Source organism: Paralichthys olivaceus, chromosome 22 (genome assembly GCF_024713975.1).
Source record: "Paralichthys olivaceus isolate ysfri-2021 chromosome 22, ASM2471397v2, whole genome shotgun sequence".
Lineage (NCBI taxonomy): Eukaryota > Metazoa > Chordata > Actinopteri > Pleuronectiformes > Paralichthyidae > Paralichthys > Paralichthys olivaceus.
This window is the reverse complement of record NC_091114.1, coordinates 1816780-1844480: the sequence shown is the minus strand read 5'-3', so window position 1 is coordinate 1844480 and position 27701 is coordinate 1816780. Positions and strand designations below refer to the sequence as shown.

General features: G+C 39.1%; 1 protein-coding gene across 5 annotated transcripts in view; it reads right to left on the bottom strand.

Moving 5' to 3' along the window:
- Window positions 1–378: 378 nt before the first annotated feature.
- Window positions 379–27701, bottom strand: part of nat16 (N-acetyltransferase 16) — a 32015-nt gene continuing 4692 nt past the window's right edge. Inside the window, exons 2-6 of one of the 5 annotated variants that reach the window (XM_069518355.1) lie at window positions 16871–17034; window positions 9942–10170; window positions 5264–5488; window positions 4812–5155; window positions 379–4561 (exon numbers count right to left, since the gene is read on the bottom strand). In XM_069518355.1, coding sequence (XP_069374456.1) covers window positions 4333–4561; window positions 4812–5155; window positions 5264–5488; window positions 9942–10170; window positions 16871–16929 — 1086 coding nt within the window. In that variant the 5' untranslated portion in view covers window positions 16930–17034 and the 3' untranslated portion in view covers window positions 379–4332. Of the gene's footprint in view, window positions 4562–4811; window positions 5156–5263; window positions 5489–9941; window positions 10171–10587; window positions 14724–15021; window positions 15266–15377; window positions 15985–16870; window positions 17035–27701 lie in introns of those variants that run through there. The other 4 variants (XM_069518356.1, XM_069518357.1, XM_069518358.1 and 1 more) reach the window with 4 other exon arrangements.

Sequence of the window (27701 nt, the reverse complement as noted above, 5' to 3'; positions counted from 1 at the left end):
TTCATTGTCCTGGGACCAAGGATGTCCGTATTGAATTCAATAACAATCTAAAAGTTATTGAGGTATTGAGATGAGGGATGTTTAAGTGCCGTCTCAGACAGTGCTTCCGCCCAATAAATGAGGTCATTTCTGGTACAATGTTGTTTATCACTCTAGTAGAGCACCATACAATTGGTGAATCTATGACAATAAGCCCTGAGGCTGATTTGGGGGCTCATGGTGGATCAACACTTAAAGATGGGTTGTAACTGATCACATGTCTCTGTAATTATGTAATCAGATTATAAAAACTAACAAATTATTATCAGCCCAAACTGGATTTAAAAGTATGTAATTAGACTATAGTTACACAGTATGCTCACAAGCTTTCACTTTGCGCACAACAGACCTCTTTGTCTGTTTCTATTTTCTCTGCAGAGATGTGTTTTGTTTTACTACCTTGCAAATCCACCATTATAATAGCAATCCACCAAAGTGCAAGCTTACCTGGTTTTTAAAGGGAGTTGGAGATGGCACTCTGGTTTATTGCATGTTTCATCCAAACACACCATTTTATCATTAACAGGTTAAGAACAACCCTTTTGAACCATACGCCTAGTGCAGAGACTGTTTTGCTGTCGTTAAACCAACATGTGAATTTGGACACGCACTAAACCCACTCGTGCCATGCACTTAGATTGTTATAACTAACTAAACAACTTGAAAATTGAAGAAACTTTCAGCTTTTTGTTATTCAGCTAGCTAATGTAGAAAATATGAAGGATGGGTTAAGCTTTTTGTTCAATTATGTCCATTGCAGTGCTCTTTAGCTTATTTGCATCTGCCACAGTAGTGAGGTTGAAAATGGCAGCAAAGTGCTGAATATAAAAAAATGCACTTTTATTTGCATGTTTTCATATTTGTATTTTATATTCTCAGTTATGAGATGCTTCAGAAGAAAGAAAGAAATATATTTCTGTTAATTATTTTGTGGCTGCACCCCTTTTTTTAGAATAAGGCGCAATATTTCAAATGTTTGATTATTTAAGGTATTGAGATTTGATTACTTTTTTTTATAATGCAGTCAATAATGTTGCTAATCAAACTTCTGACTATAGCTCTACACAGCAGTGTCCTGATCTCAATTGACATTCTAGGTGAGCAAAAATTAGTATTGTCCTGGCCATTGTTTTTGTGAAAAATATTCTGTTCATATCTAGACAATAAACTGAGATTAGTTTGCTCTAACATAGCTGAATCTGAGCCACAGAGGGAACATTATCATTCAAAATTAATTGTCAGGTAATAATAATGATGTTACATAGTCTATATAGCATTATATTCCTGTTAATTCCAGAACAGATATTTTCACTACCTTTCCCTGCATTAATTGAAACAATTAGTTAACTGCACAGTAGTCTGTGAAACAATTTCAAGCATTAACATTCTGTTTGACATTAGGCTACCAATATACAATGGTAAACTGAGATTACATCTAACAGCCTTATTAATCATGTATGCTAATATTTTACTGTAGCAATTACTATATTTTATTTGATTATAATAAACAAAATGACAAAACCTAATGCATAACTGTGGCTGTAAAGAAGGGTCAGCTTAAAGCCATTTTGTGGCAGAGCATATTCATTTTACTTTCAGGTGTTATTTGTTGTTGATCTTCCGAAAGTAATGCTAGTTAACAGCATAGAGAGATGGGATCTGTAAATTACCCCTTTTGGATTCTGAACTTCTCATTTTCATCCTAACTTATACACAACCCCATCTGCATAATTCTGATCAAGTGCCCCCAAAGGTGTGCAGATTAATTAACCCAGTAACTCAGCTTGTGTACATTGTTAAAAGTTGTATATTTACAGAAAGAACAGAGAGATTTGGGATGACCGAATGGAGATTCATTTTTCCTCAGAGAATATGATTTGCATGTTGACCCACTACTCTTATTACACCTTCCCATGTTTCCAAGACATACATATTATCAAAAACACCAGCAATCACTTAATAAAACTGAAGGGAGATCTATTATGCTTTTTCAGTCTTTCTGAGTGCATGGCTCAAAATCACAAAGTCCAGAGCAGAGGGAGCTCTTCTCTCCCAGAGTAAACAATTTTCCAGAGGCTGGCTGAAGTGTCTCATCTTCGATTTTTCTAATACTTCTGCCACAAATCTACATCACAACATGGGTCATTAAGATGGGTCGAGAGGAGGGGGGGCAGAAGAGAGCAGCAGCATTTGTAACGACAGTTAAAGGGATAGTTCACCGAAAAATTTAAATTCACTCTATCTACTCACCACTATGCCGACGGAGGAGTGGGCGAAGTGTTTGAGTCAACAAAACCCTTCTGGAGTCTCAGGGGTAAACTTCGTTGCAATACAATTGAAGTAAATGGTGACTTACACATCAGACGTAATTAAACAACAGAAAAAACATAACATGCCTCCATACTGCTCATGTGGTGTCATACCAGTGTCCACAAGCCCCAACATTCATATTCAACTCAAAACGGCATCATTTACACAATGTTTTAAGACTAAATGTCCCCTAATATCTTACTAGGAGATGCGTTCACAGACCTTCAAACACCCCATTGTATAGCTATATCTACTAGCACAGCCACTTACAGTTGACCTTTAGGCTTTAAACTTGGTGTAAATCTCTTCATTTTGAGTCAAATATGAATGTTGGGGGCTTGCGAACACTTGGAGGACACCCCACAAGCAGTATGGAGGCATTTTCTGTTTTTTCTGTTTAATTACGTCTGAAGAGTAGGTCACCATTGACTTCAGTTGTACTGCTGCAACAACTGAGACTCCAGAAATGTTTTGTGGACTCAAACACTTCACCCAACCCTCAATTAACATAGTGGTGAGTAGATAATTCATTCATTTTCATTTGTCGGTGAGCCATCCCTTTAAGTTTCGTTTTTTTGGTTCTGCCTTCAGGTGCTGTTCAAAAATAAATACACCACACAGTACAACCAAGCTTAAAGGAATAGTTCACCCAAAAATGAAAATTCACTCATTATCTACTCACCAGTATGGAGGGGTGGGTGTTTGAGTCCAAGAAAACATTTTTGGAATTTCAGGGGTAAACAGTGTTGCAGCCAAATCCAAAACAATTAAAGTAAATGGTGACCAATTCTTCAAACGTAAAAAAAACTTGCAAAAGCCCTGATGCTCAAATTGGCTGACATTTAGGCTAAAAACATGGTGTAAATGACCCAGTTTTGAGTCGAATTTGAATGTCAGGGCTTACAGACACTTGGATGATACCACAGGAGGAGTATGGAGGCATTTATGTTCTTCTACATTTGTGTAAAAAGCGTTTTGTGGATTCAAACACTTCACCGACCCCTCCATCATCATAGAGGTGAGTAGATAATGAATATATATAAATGCAGCGTCGTCTGTTCACAGTTTCCTTTTGTCCTGATGTACAGGAACTCATCACCAGCTGGCTAATCAGAGCAGAATGGGGTTTTTAGCCAGGGGGGCAGGAGCTGAATCCAGCTGAATCTCCTGCTGCTGCAGCAATGAATATAATATAGAAACTCAAGCATTTTCTGAGCCTGTAAACCTTAGTGCCCCAAATTTAAATTATAAACCCCCAAAACCAGCATAATAGATCTCCTTTAAGTCCAAGCTAAACTAATAAGATGATGATCCAGGTCTGTGATCATTTTTGAGGCTATAGTTTGTAGTGTGGTGCTGGAGTGCATTAGCATCCAGTCACATCAGCATATATAAATATTTCCCATTCAATAATTTGCAGCTAAAAAGCACCCAGCTGACCAAAATACCCTCTGGTCTATTCAACTAGTATGACTTCCCTTAAAGGCTATTTTAAGATTAGGCCTTTTATTTAATCCAAAGTTAAATTATTGATATTTATGTTAATGATTAGGTCGTTTCACTTGGATTAGTTTTGACCCATTTGTGCTAGTAAATCCCTCCTCATTATTTTTGGGTGCACAAAATTTTAACTACACCTCAAAACTACACAGCCTTAAAAATATTACATAAAATAGATGTACCATTTCATCTCTGGAACAAATTCATTATTTGTCACAGACCTAGCTGATTACATGTTCCCCCCCCCCCCCCCCCCCATGCTCCGTATTTGCATGTTTATTGTAAGTTTAACTCACTGCATTGTTAGAATTTTTGTTTTGCAAAAACAAATGTTTTTTGCTTATTTTCTGTCTCCTAAGTACAAAGGGGTGTGTTTTTCTTTTAAGTGTGATTAAGTTGTGTCCATTCATTATTGTCTAGACCCTTGTCTTTACTCCTTTCTGGTTTCTTAATCTTCTACACCTTTCCATCCACCTTCTGTAACTAAATGATGTCTGACTCCACCACACACTGCTCAGTGTACTCCTTCACCAGCTCCAAACTTAAGGTGTTGTGGCAGAATTCGGCCATAGGCTTCCAGAGTAGTGGGTCCAGGAACATCTGGCACATCACATGGCCGTTTAGGGTGGCGGTGTGGCGCTGCAGGTGGCACAGGAACTGCTGCCGAACCAGGTCCAGGTCTTTACCAAACATGTCAATATTCAGGTAATACCTGGTTGAAACAAACAGATAGGCCTATTAGTTCACTGTGTAAAGGTTGGCTGATCTGAAAATGTACTTCTCTCTTAAATGGTGTAGGTAGCTTAAAGTCATTATTTTGATGTTTTATGTTATCTAATTAATTTACAGTTTAATTTATTTATTTGCCTCCTTCTTATGCTACTATTAATTAGACTATAGGAGGCAGCGTACATGCCACTTTTTTGTTGTGCATTATGTATGAATAAACAAATGACAGCTACCAGTCATCTCCAATGGGCACTCTGAAAGGGAAGGTACACAGGCTTGCAACGGTAGGGTTGGACACATCATCCACCATCCAATCTATGTCCTTCTTCAGGAGGATGGCCATGTTACTGGGCAAAGGCTTGAATGGCTGCCAGTCTTGAATGATGGTGGCATTAGGAAGGACCCCCTGCATTAGGTCAGTAGTCAGATACAGCCGGTGGATAGCTGTATGGTCAAGACGTGTTGGAGGACAATCAGAGGAGGAGGTGGACAAAGAGGATAGAGTATCTCCACCCAGACCAAGCTCAGTCAGACGGAACTTGAGATCTTCTGCTCTGAAGCGCACCAGCAGAATACCCTGAAGAGAGAACCAGTGATTGAGCTGATGAGGAACTACAAAACAAGAAAGCACTACAAAGCATATTATTGCTAGCAAAAAGTTGTATTACTATTTTGTGGTTGGTACCTGCTTGGTTATAACACGATACTTCTGGAAATCCTTTGGTCCCAGCTGATCATCACGGGTCAGACGAGTCACTTTGACTTCTGGGTACTTGGACTTGACCATGTCAGAGCAAAAACGCAGCAGAACTCCTGCCACACCCTTGCCCCTTTCCTGCGGGGCGACACGGAGACCTTCCACCAGCATGGTCTCCCCATCATCAATCACACACACCGACTCCAGAGCAATCTGTCAAGTGTCACAGAGGAATAATGAAGATAAATAATGACAAGCTTTCATCTTAACATTATCCTTTTAGAACTTTACCCAATGCCTAAAATGTGGGCAGAGCAATCTGACTCAAAAAGGTGGTAGATGTGCTTCTAGAGGCTTAGACCGCTGGACAAACTCCAATTATGCACTGACCACTTCGCTTTCTCCAATTTATTTTACTACATGTCACCTAGTCTCTCTCTAACCTCTCCTCTCTTTTCCACCCACTTCTCCTCTCTTCCCCATTTGTCTCTGCTTACCCCAGCCGGTTGAGGCAGATGGCCACCGCATTGAGTCTGGCTCTGCTACAGGCTTCTTCCAATTAATGAGGGAGTTGTTTCTTTCCACACTTCGCTTTTTGTGGGAACTGTTGTGTTTCTTTATAATTTTGTAAGGTCTTACTCTTTCTATGTAAAGTGTCTTGAGATAACCTATGTTATGATTTGGTGCTATAGACATAAAATGGAATTGAAAATTGTATTGAATAGATTTCTGTACTAGATTGTCATATTGAAGCAAAGCTTTATTCAATAATTGTAAGGAACTTGGAGTGGAGCTGCTACTCTTTGTGTCAAAAGGAGGTAAGCATCTTATTAGATATTTTGCACATATCCAACTGGGAAGTGAACTCAGGGAAACCAAAATTGAGATAGAGATATCACATCTCGGATGCCACCTATACAAGGAGCTAAGCCTGCTGCCACTGCAACCTCAAACTACATAAAAAAAATAAAAAAAACATTTTATCAAACCACTTGACCTTGGTCAAACTTAATCATAAGAGGCATCCTCCTAAAGCCAATCTGTTACTTCACTGCATATCATAATAGGTACACTTGATACTGAAATTATCTACTGATGTAAAGGCTCAATGCACATGCAAATGGTTCTGCATCATTCCCCACAGGGATGCTTTTGAAGGAAAATGTACGATTGTCCAGGTTGTTTGTTTTCACTGACCAAATTTGAGGTTGGTGTGATTTATTCCATAGAAGATGTTTGTTAAAGTACAAAGTCATGGAAATGACAGAAATCGAGCAGAAATTAAACATCAAATTGTGCAAAGGTGTACTGCGGCTGTATTACTTTTCAGCATGACATGCAGATCAGACCATGAAAATAGCATGGCAATCAAACATGGGTATGTTTTACACATGCAGCAAAGTGTATTTATTGTTACAGCAGCATACAATAAAATGGTAGGAAAAAGCCTGTGTTTGTGCTGAGAACCACAGAGTTGTTTGGTCAATTATGAAAACACAAATTAAAAGAAGTGAGTGCTCTTTTGTCATCAAATGGTTGTCATTATTAAGTGTGTTCGGACTCATTTACATTAGCTAGTAGGCAGCTACTGCTTGTTAATAATGCAGCTGATTAAAATGAAGATTGATTGTGGTTGTTCTATTTCGGGTATGGTTTGGAAGTGTCTGTTTTTTCCTTACAGAGCAAAGCCCATCTAAATCAATGATCATGGTTGGTTCTGTTGTAAGTGTGCTGCCCGCAGGTTAAATGTTTGTGAGGTTTGGTTGTCTGTGCCTGCTCTGACTTAAACTTATACTCAAACTTAGCTGGATCTGGTCTTATGAAGATTGGTGCAGATTCGACAATATAAAGTTAAGTTGGAAGAACTAAGTATTTCAAGGCGAAACATTAAACTTGTAAAAACTAAAATCAACAAAAGCATTCAACCAAATCCATAAGATTCATCACTTATCATACGTCTTAAGGGTATTATGACCAAATTTCAGCTGGATGTGGTCAACCTGCTAGGAAGCATACATAGTACGTATAAATCGTGGGATTTCTTGTTGCCAGTATTCTTGTTGGCATGCAGATCTGTTCAGGCTGGGACTCTTATGTAAAATTTGGTGCAAATTGGATACTGTACACTGAAGTTATAACAACTTCCTCCACAAACACGCCCTCTGACTACAAAGATAGAAAACAAAGATGACATCAAAACCACACTCCGTGGTGGACCGCTTGGGCCTACAACAGTGACAAGGAGTGTTGAGTCACCATCAGAGGACATAGACGGACAAGTGTTAAAGGACTTGTCACTGTGAATATTTATCACTACTATCATTTCGATGAATCTCTGGATGTAATGGACACAGCTAGCTTGCAGTTAAAGGAGAGAATGAGAGCTCTGCAAGTATCTCTGACTCCAGAGCTGCTCGATTCAGACAACAATGACTATTAGTGTTAGGGTTTGAGGCCTGAAAGGTCAGAACCCTATTGTTTGTTATTAATATTAGTATTTTTAGTCTGCCGCTTCGGCTCAACTTCCGGTGAGCTGTTATGAGCTAGAAACACAAAACTTAGCACAATAAATGGAATTGATGTGCATCAACTTTTTCTGAAACATTAGCTCAATCATGGTGGCACTGTCATAAGGCCTCAAAGACAAGGCAAATTATGAGAAGGCATTCCCCTCACACCCTAAGACTGATTGTCTTAAAATTCAACACACAAGTCCAGCTCAATGTGTTGTACAAAAAAGCCTCTTGGACCATAGAAATCTGTAGCTATCAATTTTTTTGCTAATTTGCATTAATAAAAACAGTTATGTGACATCTTCTTTTGGGTATTTGATCTTATCACCCTCGATATATTGTGCAGTAACCAATGAACCAAATTTCACCAAATTTCACATGAAATTTGGCTTCATGTGAAATTGGCCATAACTCTTTAAATATTTGTCCGATCTTCATGAAACTAATGAACTATGTTTATATCATATTGTAAAATATGGTTATTTAAGTGTTTTGAGTTTTACCCATAGGGAGCACCAAAAATACCAAAATATGTCCTATTGAGCAGCCTCCTCCTATGTAGCAGCTTCCTCCTATTGAGCTGCTTCTTCTTACTGAGCTCCTTCCCCAAATTGTGCTCCCCTATGGTCGGCTGTCACTGAGGGGTAGAGTGGTAGTCCTCCACCAAGAAGGTCAGTGGATCAAATCCCGGCCCATGTCGAAGTATCCTTGGGAAAGATATTGAACCCCCGAATGGCCACTCACTTTGGATAAAAGCATCAGCTAAATGACATTTGTGCCGCTTCCTCCTATTGAGCGAATTAAGGCACAAACCCGCTCATTGCCACTTGCTGCTATATTTATTATTATTATTATTATTAGTAGTAGTAGTAGTAGTATTAAATGAACTGTTGCTATAATCACTAATTACATCTTTACATCCATAAATATCTCTCTTAATGTTTTCATTACATCAACTAGTCTCTCAGAGCTTAAACACAATGGTACACAACGGTTCCTGCCCCACCCCCACCCCCACATCTCTTTATCTTCTCTCCCCTCTTCTCCACCCATCTCTCCTCTCTTCCCCATTTTACTCTGCTCACCCCAACTGGTTGACACAGGAGGCCGCCTGCATTGAGCCTGGTTCTTCTAGAGGTTTCTTCTAGTTAATGAGGGAGTTTTTTCTCTCCACAGTCGCAAAGTGCTGCTCATTGTGAAAATTGTTTGGTTTCAGCATTGAGATAATGTATATTATGATTTGCCACTATACAAACAAAAGTGAATTGACTTAAATTAAAATATCACTGTGTAATTCATCAGCAGGCCTTGGCTGGGAAGGTCTTGGACTTTTCTCATGTCAAACTGATAAGCTCAATCGAGCAAAAGACAGACAACTGCCCCACATGATAAGCAAAGTGATTGTATTCAAATCCAAGCTCAGTGTTTGGACCACAAATCTAAAGAATGGGAGGATGACACACTTAACCTCCCAACCTGAAGAAAATGTCTCAAGCCATCGAAGAAAGGATGCTTTTCACTCTTTCTCCTGTGCTCACCTGGACAAAGTTCAATCAGCGTTTTGGCGAGTTAGACGTCATGTCAGATATTGCTGCATTCTTCTCAAACCCATTCCTGCACATTGATATAGAACAGGTAGCAGCCAAATTCCAGCAAGTATTTGCTTTGTCAAGTGGAGATTTGTAAAATGACATAGAGCTGAAAGCCAGATCAAGGGAAGGTGACTTTTGGGGACTTGTCATCAGAGAGAAGTTTCCTTGTGTGAGAGCTTGCTTTGGATCCACTTACCTCTGTGGAATGGCATTTTCACAGATTAAAAATATCAAATCAAAGTACAGGAGCCGGTTTACTGACAGACACCTCACACTCAGACTATTTCAATAGAAATTGACACCTACATTTCTCACATATATGAATTTCATGCAAAGTTTGAGCAAAAGTTACACATGTTTAGGCAGCCAAATGTGCAATTCATTGGGAGGAGAAAAAATAATAGCAGTGGTTGCAGCTCGGGCCCTAATAAGAAGATATGACATAATAAACTATTCTCAGGGGGTTACACTTGTTTCTGACTTTGATCCTGGAAGATAAAATATTTGTCTTTTTCTTACCACATAATTTTGCAATATTTTCAAACTCTTTATTGAACTTACCACTTTTCCATGTTTGCGAGCCAATATGACTGTACGATTCATCTCCTGCAGCCAACTGGTGTATCTAGTGGGCAAGTAGTCAAGGCCTCCATAGATGTCCTGGCTCATAGCCATGATGTCATCAAAGTCCTCCTCAGTGGCCACAGCAAACTGTAGGCCAGCCTGGGACATGGCCTCTGGGAGCTGGGGCATAGTCAGGCTGGTATCAATTTTCATCTTGAAACAACTGCTGAGATAAAAAGTGGTAGAGAGATTATTTTAGATTGTATTTATCTGTGTCTCACAGCAGGATGCCCTTACAGTGGTACAAATGCATTTTCCCATTTACTTAAACCTGAATTAAGGCATTCTGAAGAGCTGTCCTAATCTTGGACTGGCAGATAGTTGGCAAACTCTTGGTGATGTAGAAACATTAATTGATTGAAGGCAACACAAAGCCTCAAAGATACTAAATGTCTTCTTGGAGCTTGTTCAAGATGTAATCACTCCAGCAACAAAAAACAACTGCCCACTGCACGTGATATAATCGATTTAAAAAAAAAGTGCTAAATTATGTGATATAATGCAAAAAATGTAAAAGATGGCTCTTGGCGCAAAGGAAAAAATATTCAAAGTGCATTCCCATCCATGCTGAGCCTACACAATTGTATACTAGAGGGATGGATGGAGAACATTGGGTAACTAGGAGTGAGATAGTACGAAGTCTTGGGTGACATTGTGGGACAAATTTGTATTTGACATCCATTTCAGCTTGGGGTTATATTGTGTATTCGGTAAAATGTCAATTTAGAGAAAAATGCCTCAGTTTACAAATTACAAAAAACAGGCAGGATTGAAAATAAGAGCCTGAGCATTTTAAGGTCAACTTTTACTTGGAACGGAAAAACCAATGGCGGAAAGGGATGAGATTTGTAAAGGAATGAATAACACACAGGATAGAAAGTGCTTAATCCTGCCACGTGCCCACAAATCAAGGCTGTGTTATGTGTGCCACAGGGTACAAAACATCATTACCCTCTCAACCAATACAACTACTGAATACTTCTCTCTTAAGAGAGGACTTGGCAAAAGGGAAGGGAAAGGGTGGAGAAGAAGAGAGACCATAAACCAAGACAGAATGAAACAAAGAACAAACCTCAGATTAGACAAGATAGGGAAAAAGAGACAGAAACACGGAGTTAATAGACACAGGAAGTGGAAGACTGGCACCTATTTTGATCCTTTTTTTCCCATTAATCTGGTAAATCCATACCCTCATGCCACTAATCTGTACACTAATACGCTCTGATACCTACTCCACATGACAAGTATTTGTCCATAGCTTGGCTAAAAGATAATTAAAATTTAAATTCAGACACTCAAGATATGTTTGAGAAAGCTAGCTGTACAAAAATTGCTACATTGCAAAATTTTGCCTTAAAACCATCATGTTGCCTGTTAATTCATCTAGGTGAGGTATATGAGGATATAAGAGATACCAATCATTATTTGTGTATTCAATACTGGAATGGGGTGAGGGTCACTGGAGTAGGTATACAAAATTCCATATGTGTTCTGGCAGTAGTGCTATGAGAGTAACAAAATGTAGTAACATGTGTATATACCACATAAAATAAATACTCTACAGGTGCGAGGTGTTCGGCCTCTCCACTAAGGAAAACAAAAACAAAGTTTACTCTTATAAGTGTAGCATTTATTAGGTTAAAGCACAATTATGGAACACATGATGCAGTATATTGTGACAATAAAACAAGCTTGTGCAGAAAGAAAACATGCAACACAATAATTATACAAAAGATAAGTGATACAATATGATAAGATACAAAAATGTAAGTATATGATAATGTACCATAACATATTGGTAGGGCTGGGTATTGAAACTAGTTTTGAATAGTGTTCATAGTTTTAAAAACTCAAATACTGAGTTGGCACACTTTGATCACATGAAAATATAACATTTTCTTATAGTGATTGAGTGAAATAAAAACTCAGCTCATTTTGCAAGTGAGAATGTTGGACTGCCTATGCACTGCAGTCCTTGTTCTCTCCACTTAAGCTATATCCACAATAATGGTCAAGGAGTGTATTTTCACCTGCCATTGGTTTTACCAGAATGACTTTGGAGATGTACCTTCATTTGACTTACAGCCACTGCAAATTGAGTATTTGGTGACAGTATACCAGTATAGACACAATAGATGATGAAAAGGAACTACTGACATGTAATGTCCCTATCCACAGCATGGAATAGTTTAAGACAGGATGGGAAAAGGAAAATGTAGGACTATATATAAGTGTCACTTCAATAGAAAGAAGAACATCCACAAGTCATCAACATAAAATGGAACAGCCATCACATTTCCATTTAGTATGGCAAATGTGGAACATGGCAACTGCAAATATCAAGACCTCAAGCAAGGGATTGATGGTGGACCCAAGGTGCAGACTGGGCAAATGACCTGGCATAATGTGGCAAGAAAATGTTGAAAAAATCAAGTGGAGGAATGTCAGTGCTGGACAGTTATATCATCTAGGTACTATTGGTAGAAAGAATTGGAAGGGTCATTGAGAATGTTGTTACAAAGTAGCAGTATCTATTAATATCTACATCAAAAAGATATGATATGTAAAAGACATACAAAAACTTATTGTTGAAGATAATACATAGCCGCTGCTAAATGCTACAATTAGAGCGGTGCTGCAATGTTCATGGCACTCTGAAGTAGGGCTGCAACTAACGACTATTTTAATGGTCGACTAGTCACCGACTATTGAAACGATTCGTCGACTAATCGGATAATTATTATTTTTTTCTTAAATTTAGCATGAAGTTGCTTTAATTATGTGGCAAATGATAATTAACACAAGAAAGATGGGTACTTCAATGAAAAATGCATCTTTTATTCAACTTTGCTGCTGATTCATACAGAAAGTAAATAAAAATGTTCTATCTAAAACCAATTAGGCACAGTGCTCGGTCAGTATAGACATAAATCCATAAATAAATAAACCTCTGTCCATTTTTTAAGGACAGACAAATGTGTTTTATAAAAAATAAATAATTAATTAAAATTAAGTAAACATTTTTTCCTGTAAACCAAGGACAGGCACATTAGCAGCAGTAAAACAGTATATAAAACAAATATTAAGTGCGTTTTGTGAAGTACATTCAGTGGTCAACTGCACAGTCTGTTGCAAAAGAACTTTACAATTCTCAACAGTTTGAAATCTAACGGTTTTAACAACTGACGTTTGTAGATACACAGCTGAAAATAAAGCATTCAGAGTTGTCCAAATTCAAGTTGTAAACATGGACTGTGTGATACAACCTGGACACAAACCTGTCAAGGTGGACAGACCACGTTTAAAATGAGGCTCAGGCTATGTCATTCAGTTTATTCATACTAAGAAAAGTCAGCATATCCACATGCTCTCGTGTGAGGCTTGCTCTCTTCTGGGAGCAGATATTTCCTGCTGCTGAGAAGATTCGCTCTGCCGGGGTGGATGTTGCAGGAATGCACAGAAGAGACCTTGCTAGGTTTGACAGTGTGGGAAATCACCCCTCATTTTCTCTCCACCAGCTGAGAGGGTCATCCTTTTTGGCTATTGGTGCCTCTGTGAAGAACATCTGAACTTCCCTCCTCACCATTTGGATTTTTTTGTCCTCCTGGGTTTCCTCCTCTTCGTCACTCAGACTGTCAGTGTCAGACTGAAGAAGGTTATCCAGCGCTGACTTTGCCCCTGGGACATTACCCCTCCTCTTCTGCTGTAGCTCAGGGTCATCATGTATCCCAGTCTCGGCCTTTGCTTCTTTTATGGCAAGAACCTCAACTGTACTTTGCACCCTTGTGCCATCTTCAGGTGAGATAAACTTCATCTTTCTGAATCTTGGATCAATGGCAGCTGCAAGAACAACTGGGTTGTCTCTCTCTGCAGACACAGTGTTAAGATTCTCCCATCTCTCACTTATTCCTTTTCCTGCAATGGCTAGAAAGGCTTTTCCTGAGCTCATCTCAAACTGGGTTTACTGTATGGACCTTTGACCAGCTGTGGAAGACATGAAGCAGTAGCATACTCCTGTCCACTGAGGAAAACGGTAGCACATTCAAAAGGCCCCAACCCTTGCACCAGCTCTTCAAGTAGCACCCACTGCTCTGGTTTCAGGTCAAAGTAGTGCTTGCCTCTCGGTGTTACCTCAGGGTCAGAGAGAGTTGCAGTGACTCGCCAGCGCTGCTCCAGGAGTCTCTCCACCATGTAATAAGTACTATTCCATCGTGTAATGACGTCCTGGATCAGCTTGTGCTCTGCGGTGTTCATTTGCTGCTGCTTCTTCTTCAGTTTTGAATTTGCCAGCTCACTTCTCCTAAAGTGCTCCACTAAGCTTCTTGCAGTACCAGTAGCTTTGTTGATGCTGGGCTCTTTGAGGGCACTGTTGACGATAAGTTGGAGGGTGTGCCCAGCACAGCGGACTGAAGACCAACCGTGTTTTTCTTCCAGGAGTTGAGCTGCCGCCACCATGTTAGACCCGTTGTCGTGTACTATTGCTTTAATTTTGCTAGGCAAGATGTCAAATTTCTCTATCACCTCTTCCATCCATATCATGATGTTCGCAGCAGTATGCCTCTCCTCCAGAGGTAGAGTGGCGAGGTTCAAAGTCTTCATTTGCCAGTCTTTGGTGATGAAGTGACACGAAACTCCAAGATATGCCTCTGTGGCACGGCTGGTCCAAACATCAGACGTCAGTGTGAGGGAGCTGTTGACCTCTTTTAGGATCTCCTTTACCTTTAAACACAAAAGTTGATTTTTGTAAATATTTAAAGTGCAAAAACCTACATGTCAACAGAAACTATTCAACATACGAGTTTTACTGTTTTAATAATTGCAGCTACTCTATGATTTTACCAAAATTAAGTTATGTATTTCAGCTATTTTAATATATATATGTAAATATAATATATGAATGAAATATATAATTGCTTTTAAATGAAATTTGTGATTGCTTGTATGAAATATATGTGATTGTTTATATAAATTATGAAATGTGTGTGTGTGTGTGTGTGTGTGTATTTTAAACAATTACCTTCAGAAACGTTGTACTGTATTTCTGCTGCATCAAGTGGGTGAAATGGGTTCTGGATGGCAGGATGTAGTCTGGGTTGAACTGGGCTATCATCTGTTGAAACCCGGCACCATCGACCACGGAGAGCGGCCTCATATCATAGATCAGCATCTGCAATACTGACTCAGTGAGGGCAGTCGCCCGTTGCGGGGTGCACATCTGCCTCTTTTGCAGAAAGGGGTCCATGGTGGCTCTCTTCTTCGGACTGCATGCATTTAATTTAAAATACGTTTGTCAGGCGAAAAAAATGCTTATAAAATGTACAATGTACATCAAAAACAAAACGTGTATTGGCTTGAATGTTACTTGAATCTTACCGAGGCGAGTCAGACTCCGTTTCGTTCAACTGCCCGACGTGCTTTCTCTTTAAATGCTCCTGCATCACCGAGGTGCTGCCGTGATACGCAAGGTCTGCCTTACAAACCTTGCAAGTTATCTTTTTATTCGCCGTAACCAGGCTAAAATGCTCCCAAACTTTAGACGTTTTGGTATGCGTAGCTACTGTGTTGGACGCCGCCATTTCTGTGTACGTGATGCTATGTGCGACTCTCGGCAGAGATTGTAATTAAATGAGATGCCTCACTCTGTTGGAAAAACACGTCTGGCGACAATAGTCGACAATGGAATTCATTGTCGACTATTTCTATTATCGATTTTTGTCGACAACGTCGACGAATCGTTGCAGCCCTACTCTGAAGCAGAACAGTCAATTTTTTTTTTTCAAAATACACCCCATACATAATTTTTGGGATGGTGCATTGGGTTGTTGCATTAGTTTACTACAGTAGTGTGAAGCTTCGAGGTGCATTATATTATTTAATGAGTGTAGAGAGAAAAATAGAATAAAATCTAAGTACATCTATTCCATTAGGCTGGTTGGCAAAGAAATAGAAATGTACAGTGCTTCGTGGATATATAGTGTCTCTGAAAAGGAAGAAAACCATTAAAAGTAAACACAACCTCAAGGACAACAGTCAATGTATTTCTACTTTTAGTTGTGGCTAAACATGGTTTACTGTCAGCTCTTTTCATTACCTATGTTTGTTTAAGCAGTCTTTTGATGTCATTAAGAGCGAGGATCAGAGGGGGCCAGTCAGTCCCTTAGGGGAATTGTAGAGGCTAACACAAAAATGCTAGACATGGTCCAATAATCTATCAATCAGCCATGTGTGCTGTGAGGGTATTTGTAATGAAAACACTGTCTGGTCACAGCAGACACACACACCTAGACACACACACACTGGTATTTTTCCATTATGCTTTAATGCTTTGAGATGAGCTGCCAGGCTGGGTTGCCCAGACCTGCCAATGAGAGCAATGCTATTTTGCTTCTCTCTCTTTCTCTCTCTCTCTCTCTCTCGTTCGCGGTCATTTTGTTCACATGAATAGCAGTCAGGATTATCAGTTAAAATTCATGGTGAAAATTTACTATACTTAGTTATGACAGAGGCAATAATACATTTTGTTTGCATACCCACATTTGTTGATCGAAGGCTGTATAAGACTAATTCCATAACTTATATATATTTGTCACAAATAACAGCTCAGATTCATTGAGATTGATTGGTTTTCTACCAAATTTCCACCAAATTGCATGAGAATCTCCAATCTGAAGGGGAAAGTATTGGACATATTCCTCATCAATGAAAAATGTTGTTTCTATTACTGTGCCAACTTTGATTTATTTGGAGTTTGTTGCCAGCTCTCCTTTTTGTATTCCCCCACTTTCACAAAGAACAGATAAGACCATCATGATAATAATAACAAGTCTCTTGAGTGCCTGAATAATACAAAACTCAAAGGAACACACCATGTCTTCGGTAGAATATCCTGTTGGTCAAGTGATGAGAACATGGACACCAAAATCATTCATGTCTCCAGGATAGATCCTTGGCTCCAGTGCTTCATGCCAGTAGGCATACCACCCTGTTGTGTGATAGCAGGCTCCATGTCATTTTTCCCTCACTGCCCCGCCTATACATGAAACAAACCAGTGACACACAGGCACCAGAAAATGATTAGTTGGTAAATCTGAAAATCATCCCTCTGTGCTTGTTGCCATGCAAAAACTATATGATATATACATTGTCCCCAACACTGTTGGTTTCAGAAAATGCATATGCGAATATTTGCATATGCAGTATCTGACCTGTTATTCTCAATCATATTGAAAATATTTGCTTAAATTACAAAAAATCCAAACTGTTGTCATGACAAATGTTCTTCTTAAATGCATTTTGATTAATTATTACCTGACATAAAATAAAGCAATGGTCTCCATAGCTTGACATTATGAGGACAGAGGTCATTGTTACTGCTAACCAATAGATTTACTGGTATTGAAATCTCTCCTTCCTTCTCCTTGAGATGACTCACCACTGATTTCTAGAAAAGGCAAGCTTATTTCATTTTAACCTTAAAATAAAGTTAAATGCTCAATTTTTGTAGCAATTTTCCAGACTTTTCCAAACACATATTCACCCATGCACCCATATTCATACAGTGGTTCTATATGCATTGCTGTTCTATTATACAATTCACACACTGCAACTGTCACAGGCAATTTAAGGTTCAGTGTCTTGCCCAAGCACGCTTCTTTGGGGACAAAACCACAATCGATAGTAAATGACCCACTCTACTTCCTCAGCCATGGATAACCCAGTTCTGTGATATATATCAAATCAAATCAAATCAAATTTTATTTGCGTAGCCCAAATTCACAAAACACATTTTGCCTCAGAGGGCTTTACAATCTGTACATGGAGTGACACCCTCTGTCCTTAGACCCTCAGTTTGAGTGAGGAAAAAAATGAGTTTATGTTAGATGTTTTTTCATCCAAAATATGGGTCAGTTTTGACAGTCCTATTTTTAATTGATTATTTTTCAATTATTATTATAACATTTTAAATAGTAACTCTAAAATGTTATAACTGTTACACCTTGTGAGTCTCACATACACCTGTATTGTTCACAGCACTGATTGTTTAATGTTCAAAACAAAACAAACAAAAAAATTTAATATAAATATATATATATATATATATTACCTTTTGTGGTTAGATCCAAGTGTAGATATAACAACATCTATGTGATATACTATAAGTTCCATTTAATCCAACGGAAAGTGACCTTTATGTACCATCTGTAAATCAATACCTTCAATGACAAGTGAGGCATGCCAGGCCAGCCAATACTGGCTCTTACTCTGCAGCAGTCTGTTAATTAGGTCATAGTGTGCTGAGTCCCTGCTGCTGAAATGAACTCATAAAGTTTCCCAATTGTTGAAAATGTAATTATCCCTTTTCAAAATGAACATTATAGTGCCTCTTCAAATTTAAAAGCTATAGCATTTTTTTTACATTTTATGTTTTATGTTTTAAACAATCATAACTGAAAACAAAAACTGTTTAACTTTTGTTTCCTTAATCCACAACTGTGGTCCCCATGTTGTCTTTTACCTTAACTGACATTTGGTTTTGACAGAAGTTAGTGATGAGAGTGAAATCGTGAATCAGCCAGAGGATAAGCAGTGTAGTGGTGCCTGGAGAAGTCTTTTCTCAGCCCGTACTAGCAAAGGATATAAACAGTAACATGTAAGACTACTCTTGCATGTTTAATTCAAAATGCCATTTCATTTCTGCAGATTTAGATATGCAGATTTTGCATCAATACTGGACCACAATCTTCAGGGTGATGCAGGTATAAGATGATGCATTTTGAGTCAACTCTGCTGTCTATGGGCCAGTAGTTTCTTTTGTAAACTCTGAATCAGTTGATTTTCAACAGACACTGTAGGCCAGAATGTGCTACAATTATAAAGGTGAAACTATTTTATTATTATTATTCAAAATCCGGTTCACACTGACAACCGAGGTGAAAGCAGCTAGGAGGAGCCACGCTGAAAAGATCAAAAACAGTCTTTCAGTCAACGATCCGGCGTCAGTGTGGCGAGGCCTGCAGAACATCACAAACTACAGGAGACCATGTCAGCTTTTCCACAGACAGAAGATCAGGAAGCCACCCGGCCCAGACTGTGTGTCACTCTCCTGTCTGAAGGTCTGTGCTGACCAGCTGGCTCCCATCTTCACTCAGATCTTCAACAGATCCCTGGAACTGTGCAAAGTCCCCTGCTCTCCCCACTGCTCTTCTCCCTTTTCACCAACGACTGCACCTCTAAAGACCCGTCTGTTAAACTCCTCCTCCAGGACGGTGACGAGTCTGCTTACAGATGGGTGGTTGAACGGCTGGTCTGCTGGTGTGGTCAGAACAATCTGGAGCTGAACATGCTCAAAACTGTGGAGATGACAGTGGACTTTAGGATACGCCCCCCCCCCCCTCTGTCGCCCATCACCATCACCAACAACACTGTGACTGCTGTTGAAACCTTCAAGTTTCTGGGCTCTGGCAGAGGTTGTACTTCCTGCGTCAGCTCAGGAAGCTCAACCTACCTAAGGAACTGCTGTCACAATTCCACTCTGCCATCATTCAGTCTGTTCTCTGCTCTTCAATCACTGTTTGGTTTGGATTGGCCAGAAAACAGGAAAAGAACAGACTGCAACGGACAATAAGGTCCTGCAGAGAAAATTGTTGGTGTCAGCCTGCCCTCCATCTAGGACCTGTACCTGTCCAGAGTCAGGAAACGGGCAGGTAACATCTCTGCAGACCCATCACACCCTGGACACAAAATGTTTAAACTTCTCCCCTCTGGAAGGCGCTACAGAACACTGTACGCCAAAACATCCCGATATAAGAACTGTTTTTTCCCTCAGGCTGTCTCTGTGTCAAACAGCTAAAACCGGACTCAAATATCAGTAACATCATCTGTACATACCAATATACTGCGCACACTGTATATGTGCATAGCTTTATATGTTCATAGCTTTTGTTTTTGTCTTCATTCTTGTTTATCTCTATGTTTTTTTTTTTTTTTTAACTGTTTGTACTAAGAGAGCAAAGTAAAACCAGAGTCAAATTCCTTGTGTGTGTTCACATACCTGGCAATAAAAGTGATTCTAATTCTGATTCAGATTATTTTACACGGTTCTGCCATTAAAAAGTGCTCAACATAGTTGACGTCTTCACCTTAAATTGTTATGAAAGAGGTAGAATCTGTGTCACCATCAGCATCCTCTCTGACAGGGGTGGGGGATTTGGGGACAGTGTGTGTACTTGCGTACTTTTGAACTACCATCACTACTTGAGCTGCTGGCGAGCAGCACAGAGGTAGCAGAACGTCATGAAACATCTGGTGAAACTATTGTTTAGGTAGTTCGCTTCCTATTTGAATTTCATCAGAATCCAAATTTAGTTGCGTTTTCTTAATTGAGTTCTGTTAATCAGTGGTTCAGGTAAAGGAAAGGTGATATTTTTTCCCACTGGGCCTCTACTCTAATATTCTTATCCTAACTTACCAATCAAACAAACAGTAAGGCATGGGATGATTATTATTTCTTTTTTTTAATAACCCGCCACCCCAACCCTCTTTGGAGGACATCTTTATACGTATACATTTGACATTTCAAATGCAAGTTCAAGGAGAAATAAATAAGTAATTAAAATGAAATAAATAGAATGATTGCATGAATTGTGTCGACTGTATAAGAATGGGTTAGTGCTGAGTGCTGTGTTTGTGCCTAGATGTATGAGAGTCAGGTTATTTGTTATTATGTGCGTGTGTCTGCATAGGCATGGGTGTGTTAGCAGTGAGGTCAGCTCACAAGAAGGTTTTAAGGTTCAGTGTGTAGAATTTAGTGACGTCTAGTGGTGAAGTTACATGTTCCAGTCGGATACCCCCATCTCACCCTCCCCTTCCAAACATGAGAGAGAACCTGTGGTGAACTTCAGTTATCATGAAAACTCAAAAGGTTTTAATTTGTCCAGTTTGGATGAAAACTAAAACGGTTTTAATTTGTCCAGTTTGGATGACAGTAAAAAACATGGTAGGCTCCATGGAGAGGACCCCCCTCCATGTAAATACAAAGTTTCTAGATATCAAGGTTCATTCTATGGTAAAGAAAACAACAATTCATACAATTTAGATGATTACACACCAGTGAAAACATTACTAGGATTATTTCATATTAAATTTCTGCCAAAAATCCCTTTCAACTAAATCTTACACACTGGAGCTTGACAAATAAAAATGGTTTTCCAGATTAGTAAAAGAAATAGTTTTGAATGTTTTTTTATAGACGCTATAATTTTTTCATACAGTATGTGCTCTGTAAATTAGCTTGACCCATAATGGCATACTAACATTATATCTAGTTTTCCAATTCATGAATATGGTTTTCTTGACGATAGCAAATGCAGTATGTATACTTCAGAATAGAAATAGTAGTAATATAGGCTTACCAGTGGATTTCTTGTATGGTGGATTTATTCGTAGCATTCACAAAGCTGTGCTATTGTGTTTTCTTGCTTTTTGAGCGTCTTTACTTCACAGGGGTCTTGAATAATGTGATGACTAAGGAGGAGACAGCTGCGTTTTATATAATGAATGGCTGCTAGCTGCCTAGCAGCTGCTACCGCAATGATTTTGTTTCGTCATTTGGGGTAATTATTTTCACCCACGTGGATTGACAATGCAGCTACATTTACACTTGTGTTTAATGTGGTCACAAAGTATACGGGAGGTGGTTTGGGCAATCAGATCATAATCTGTTCTCGGTGTATCTTGGGTGCATTTATTTATTGATGTGGTCAAGCTCTATCATTTCTTTATCTGATCACCCAGAGAACATTCTGCAGGTGTAAATGAGGTAATTGTGTTTGTCTTTTATTTATTAAATAATTTTGTTGTTTCAGCATCAAATTAAAAATATTACCAAATATATTACCAACAGTAAGGTTTGACTATAAAGAATGCCATTGGAATGCATTTCTAAAGTAAAATTCTGTTAAGTTAAGTTATGCTGATCACAGAACAATGAATATAGGTTTAGAGTGGACCGTAGACAGGACCCCTCGATGTAAAGTATTTAAATATAAAGGGCCTTTCCTGGGGTAAAAAGTAGTGCTTTATTACTGATGTTAGGTAGCTGAATTAGCTGAATGCTAATGCAGGCCTGACAGGGAGACGGCGTTAGCAGGTGACATGTGTCTTCTCTGTTTACACATTGAAACAGCTGCGAGCTGTACTGAGGTGAGCAAGAGAAGAGGGGGAGATCCTGGAGCTGCAGCAGTGAGGAGGAGGAGAGACTGAACCACTGGGAGCAGAATGAAGCTACAGGTTTGTGTTTTCATTATATTATGGTCTGCTTGATATCAACAAGAACAACACAACACAGTGTTTCTATACCACAGCTCTGTGTTCACATCTTACTGAGTAATGTTACTGTAACATTAGCTGTGCAGTGCACGTCAGTCACTGACTGCAAAACTTCAGAGACACCACTGAACAATTATTATATGAATACTGTATGTTACAGGAATATTTTGTTATTGTTTTGCATATGTGGGATAAAAAAACATTACAGCCTACAACCCCTAAAAACTGACATTATCATATAACCAACATAATATAGAGCTAATAATGAAGCCTTATCTGAGTTCCTCCTTTGTTCATGTTTTCAGACACTTTTTGATGAGATGAGTGTGGATCAGCACAGGAGCTGACAGCTGCAGACATGCTGATCCACCTTCTGCTGGAGTGCCATGGTGTTCTTATGAACTGTAGGGACACACCTTTGCCAATGGCACCCTCAAGCAAAGCAAAATGTACCCTTATTCCCGACTAAAAAAGGAAAGGCCACGTCAGGATGTTGATTCACATCTCGCCTTCGCCAACCCTGCAAATTATCCAGACTGGGGTCCCAGCAGTACACCTCGCACTCCCTTCACATCGGTGCTGCTACCACCGCTGTTGCCCTGGTCACTGAATCCACAGTAAAAGCCATGGGTCGTTGGTCTTCAGCAAACTTCATAGTCCCCGGGCTTCATCATCTCAGCTCAAAAGACCATGAGTGCTAATGCCTGAGCAGCAAAATTTTTAGTCATATAAATGCTGCAACGATGGAGGTGGATGGCTGGGTGCATTGTTCTGCTGAGTAAATAATTTATGGTTTGCAGCATGCTCGCTGCCACACATGGATATTTCACATAACTGTAGAACAATTTCTCGAAGATGTCTGCAGCATGCTTGCTGCTATAGACATTTCACTTAACAGTAGTATGACATCTCACAGAATGCCTGTCTGCAATCATTAGTCATAACCTTAGAAGTCTGCAGCATGCTTGCCACACACAGATAATTCACATAACTGTAGTATGACCCTCTGCAGAACACGTGCCTGCATTCTCTGGGTAATGTTAGAGGTTAGCAGCATGCTTGCTGCTACACAGATATTTCACATAACAGCAGTATGACCTCTCGCAAGATGCACACTTGCATTCTTTGGTCAATAGTTTTTGAGGTATGAGGGGGCCCATACCTCAGCCCATGTTATCTGATCAGAGTGTCTACATTGTGTGAGCATCATGTCTCAGGCGTGTCTCACAACCATCTCCCACCTGGGCCACACTTGCTGCCTGAGCAGCACATGTACGATGTGGAAAAACATGCTTTTCTTTTCAGTGTCCATGTTATCAGGTTAGAGCAGCCACACTGCCTGCTGAAATAGACAGTGAAGATGATCTTTCACCACAGGTTTAATGTCTATTTGTCGATTATGTCACAAATATAAATATTTGCAATAATTCCTTTACCTGTTTCAAGTATAAGCACTCGCACTTCTGTTGACTGAATCTATTAATTTTAAACAAGGTTTTAATTGTAACTGCAGGACTGGAAGAAGCACAGCTTTATAGAGTCCTGGCATTTAGTTGTGTATATAGCTGTAATAATACAGTAGTTCTGATCAGTACACACAGTCAGAACAGTGTGTGTGTGTGTGTGTGTGTGCATGTGTGTGTGAGGGCTGCACGATATATGCAAAATGTATTCTAATCTCGATATCAACCTACGCGATATAATATATATAATCGCAAAAGACTGCTTGAACTGAGATAAATGGTGTTCCATGTGCCATGAATTCACACTCTGCATGTCAGTATATTTGGCCAATCAGATGGAGCCCTGCTACCCAAGATAATAAATAGAAAGAAAAAGATATTCCGATCATGGACGGGTTTTTTCCGTCAATTGTCAGAAGAAGAGAATAGAGAGAGAATTGCAAGTAGGCTCCGTCAAATCTCGCTCCTCCTCCCGACTAAATTCCGCTGAGGAAACTTCTTATGATCACGGTCAAATTTATCACCATGAGTGGTAGATGATATTGAAGAATTGCGTAGCTTACCTATGATATTCCCAGAACCTGAGGGAAGTACCACACACACATACACTGACTTTGTTGCTTGCTCTCTCTTTCTCTCTCTCTCAAAGACTCAGTTGACGTCTCTGATCCTACAGTTTAAAAGTTGATTTGTTTAAAATTATATTGCATATCGCATGTTTTACTATTATACTGCAGCTCTAGTGTGTGTATGTGTGCGCATTACCTTACCCTCAAGGGACTATCATACAGAAGCTAGGCAATTCTTTATAGTATCAACCACCTATAATAATGAATTTGGTCCAGGAAAAACATGATCCCTATAAGGGGTTTCCATTGTACTAGAATTTTGTCGGGAGGTGGAAGCAGCAGGAAATTTGACATAGGGGGTCCCCATTTATTTCAATTGCATTGGATTTGTCTGCAATGCTGTTTACCCCTGAAACTAAAAATGTGTTTAGTGGATTGGATAATGAGTGAATTTATGGGTCAGTAGCATTTATGTAAACCAGGAGCATGTACTAAGAAGGGTGTTCATAGCACACAGTATAAAACAGTGAGGGAGGATAAAAAATCATCACAGCTTGCTGTAGTGCGTCTTTTAATTATGGCTGGGCGATAAAACGATATCAATAATTGTTGTGATATAACTTTTCCTCAATAGACCAGTAAAATTATGTGCTTCAGTGCAGTGACGCTGATTTAAGATAAGATAAAACTATATTAATCCACACACTGGTAAATTCAGTTGTTACAGCAGTAGGCAAAATAAATATAAGGAGGCAATATGAAAAAAACATTTTAAGAAAAAATGCTTATATATATATATATACAATTTCACTGTAGTAGTTTGTATGACATGTTTCTAAGAAATGTGCATTGGCATAGGATGATTGCATGAGCAAGTAAAATAATTTTTTGCTGAAGACAAAACATTTGTACATAAGAAGAACATTGTACATATAAACAAATACGCAAAAAAATAAATTCTGGTTATTTGATTTATATCGATATCTACTGATATGAAAAAAATATTTATGATATATGATTTTCTCCTTTTGTTACTATAGGTACTCTCTTTGACTCTATCTCTCTTCCTCTCTCTCTTTCTCTTACACACACACACACAAAGCCCTTGTTGGCTTTGCAGTAGTAGATGGCTGTCTGCTAAACCAGACAATATCCACCTACTATTCTCCAAGCCTCCTCTTGACCTCTCCTCTTTGCCTCCCTCTATTTTAATTCAAGCCTTCCTCATATCCTAACTTCCTCATTCATTTTTCAAACCCGAAACCTCCTCTTCCCAGCCTCTCTAGACCCCCCCCCCCCCCCCCCCCCCCCCGCTCTCCTAAATCTGTCCGTCTCTCTTTTCTCTCCTTTGTCCTCCTCTCCTGGCCTTCTCTTTGCACTGCAGCACCAACATAGTCATTAATCTCTGAGGTTTTAGTGCTATTAGAAGGGTGTGTTTTGTTCAGAATGTGTTGCAGCTTGTCTAGGGAGGCATTTAACATTGACAATGAAAGCAAGCTTACTAAATCTGTATTCCTATTGTTTTTTTATTTTTGCGTCTTGTCACTTGTTAGAAATGTCATCAACCCAAAATGATTCGGAATCATGATACTTTGTGATAATTTCCTGGTTGAAACACTGTAACCTTTTCCATTCACACACTCCATATTTACTCACCTTCTCTGTGTGTCTTTGCTATGTTCTTATCATACAGAAAACTTTGTTAACCTTTGTCCACATCAGTTCTTATTCCCTCTTGGTCCATCTACAGACCGGTCATTTCGATTCTATCTCTACATCAAAAAGAAAACCTTTCAAAAAGAAAACCTTGCTCCGACCCTAAGGTTGGCCCCTCTCTTGTTGGATTGCAGACTTTACAGAGCAAAAACCACCCACCTGGATCCCCTTTTCCACCTAAGATTACCATTTTCTGATTTTGTTTATTACAGATGTTCAACATTCATAGACCTTGCTGTCAAACTGATCCATTTTCAAGCCCCTCCACCGTAAGGACATAATTGTTGACGAGATGATTTTGACAATGATAGGATATGGAAGCAGCACCCCCTCAGATCGGATTCAAGATTCAGGTGCTAATCATGAGTCTCAATATTTGATAAATGACCAGAACTGTGTCCTGTCATGGGAACATCACATACTGATGTAAAGCAAAGGTAAAGCAAAGTCAACACATGGGTTAACAACTGAGAAGAGTTAAAAACTAAGTATAAAATAGAGAAAATCACTTGATACTGCTGTTGCTTTATTTTTTTTACAACATACTTTTTATTCAGACATTAAAAAACCAAACTGTGATCTGATCTAGATTTTAAAATGGCTTCTTATTTAATCTCACAGTGTGTAAACATACGTTTAGTTTGTGTTTTAAGCCTGTCACATTGGAAGATGTGAAAGCAACTGCAGTCAATTATGGAAAACCTAAAAAGGATCCTAGTCATCTGCAAACATCAGTGTGTGAAGCACATTATGAGATGACTGTCAAACAAAGAAACTGATCCTCTCCTCCAAATTTGCAGAAATACAACTGGATTCAACCCCCTGGGGAAATGGCAGCAGTGTCACATTAAAGAGGGTGTTTCCACTTCTTCTACAGTCTACCTTAAACGCTTTTCTTTGGCAGAAAAAACACTGTTGCTTAAAAACATGACTCAAATCAGCTCCAGAGAGTGATGCATTTTCTGACTTCATACACATAAACATATAGAAAAGAGGGATGGTGACGACTGGAGGAGACAAAACAAGAGTGTCCCTGGAGGGCCCAACACCTGTAGCATGTTTCTGGCAGCTTTTCAACTCTGCTGTTGGTGCACAATATGTGTGGGCTGTCCAAGCATTAGAGAAACTGTATTATTTACACAGTCTGAATAGCGTCATGAGGAACCTTCAACAAACTCCATCGCTTATGCGGTTAATCCCTCAAGGTGCCTTTTAACAACATAGGAATGTGTGAAAATAATATACATTCAATGTCGTCTCAGACGCCACCCAACAGGGAAATTCTGATAATTATAACACCAGATTTTGTATTGTTAAATACAAATTTACTATTTTCACTTTCTGGTTAGATGTAAAACAGCATTTCATTTTATCTGTACTAACTATTATGTGCAATAACAATAAAGTTTAATCTAATCTGAATCAAATCAATCAAGATTTTGTATTGTTAAAACACAAAAAAGACACAGATGTGCCCATCCCATGTCTTTATAGATGGCATGTTATCCTGCTTGTGTTTGCATTGTAAATAGTAAATGATGACTCAAAGCACTTTACATTACCATTGCCATTCACCCATTCACACACATTTTTCAAACATCACACAGTGGGCACAGCCATTA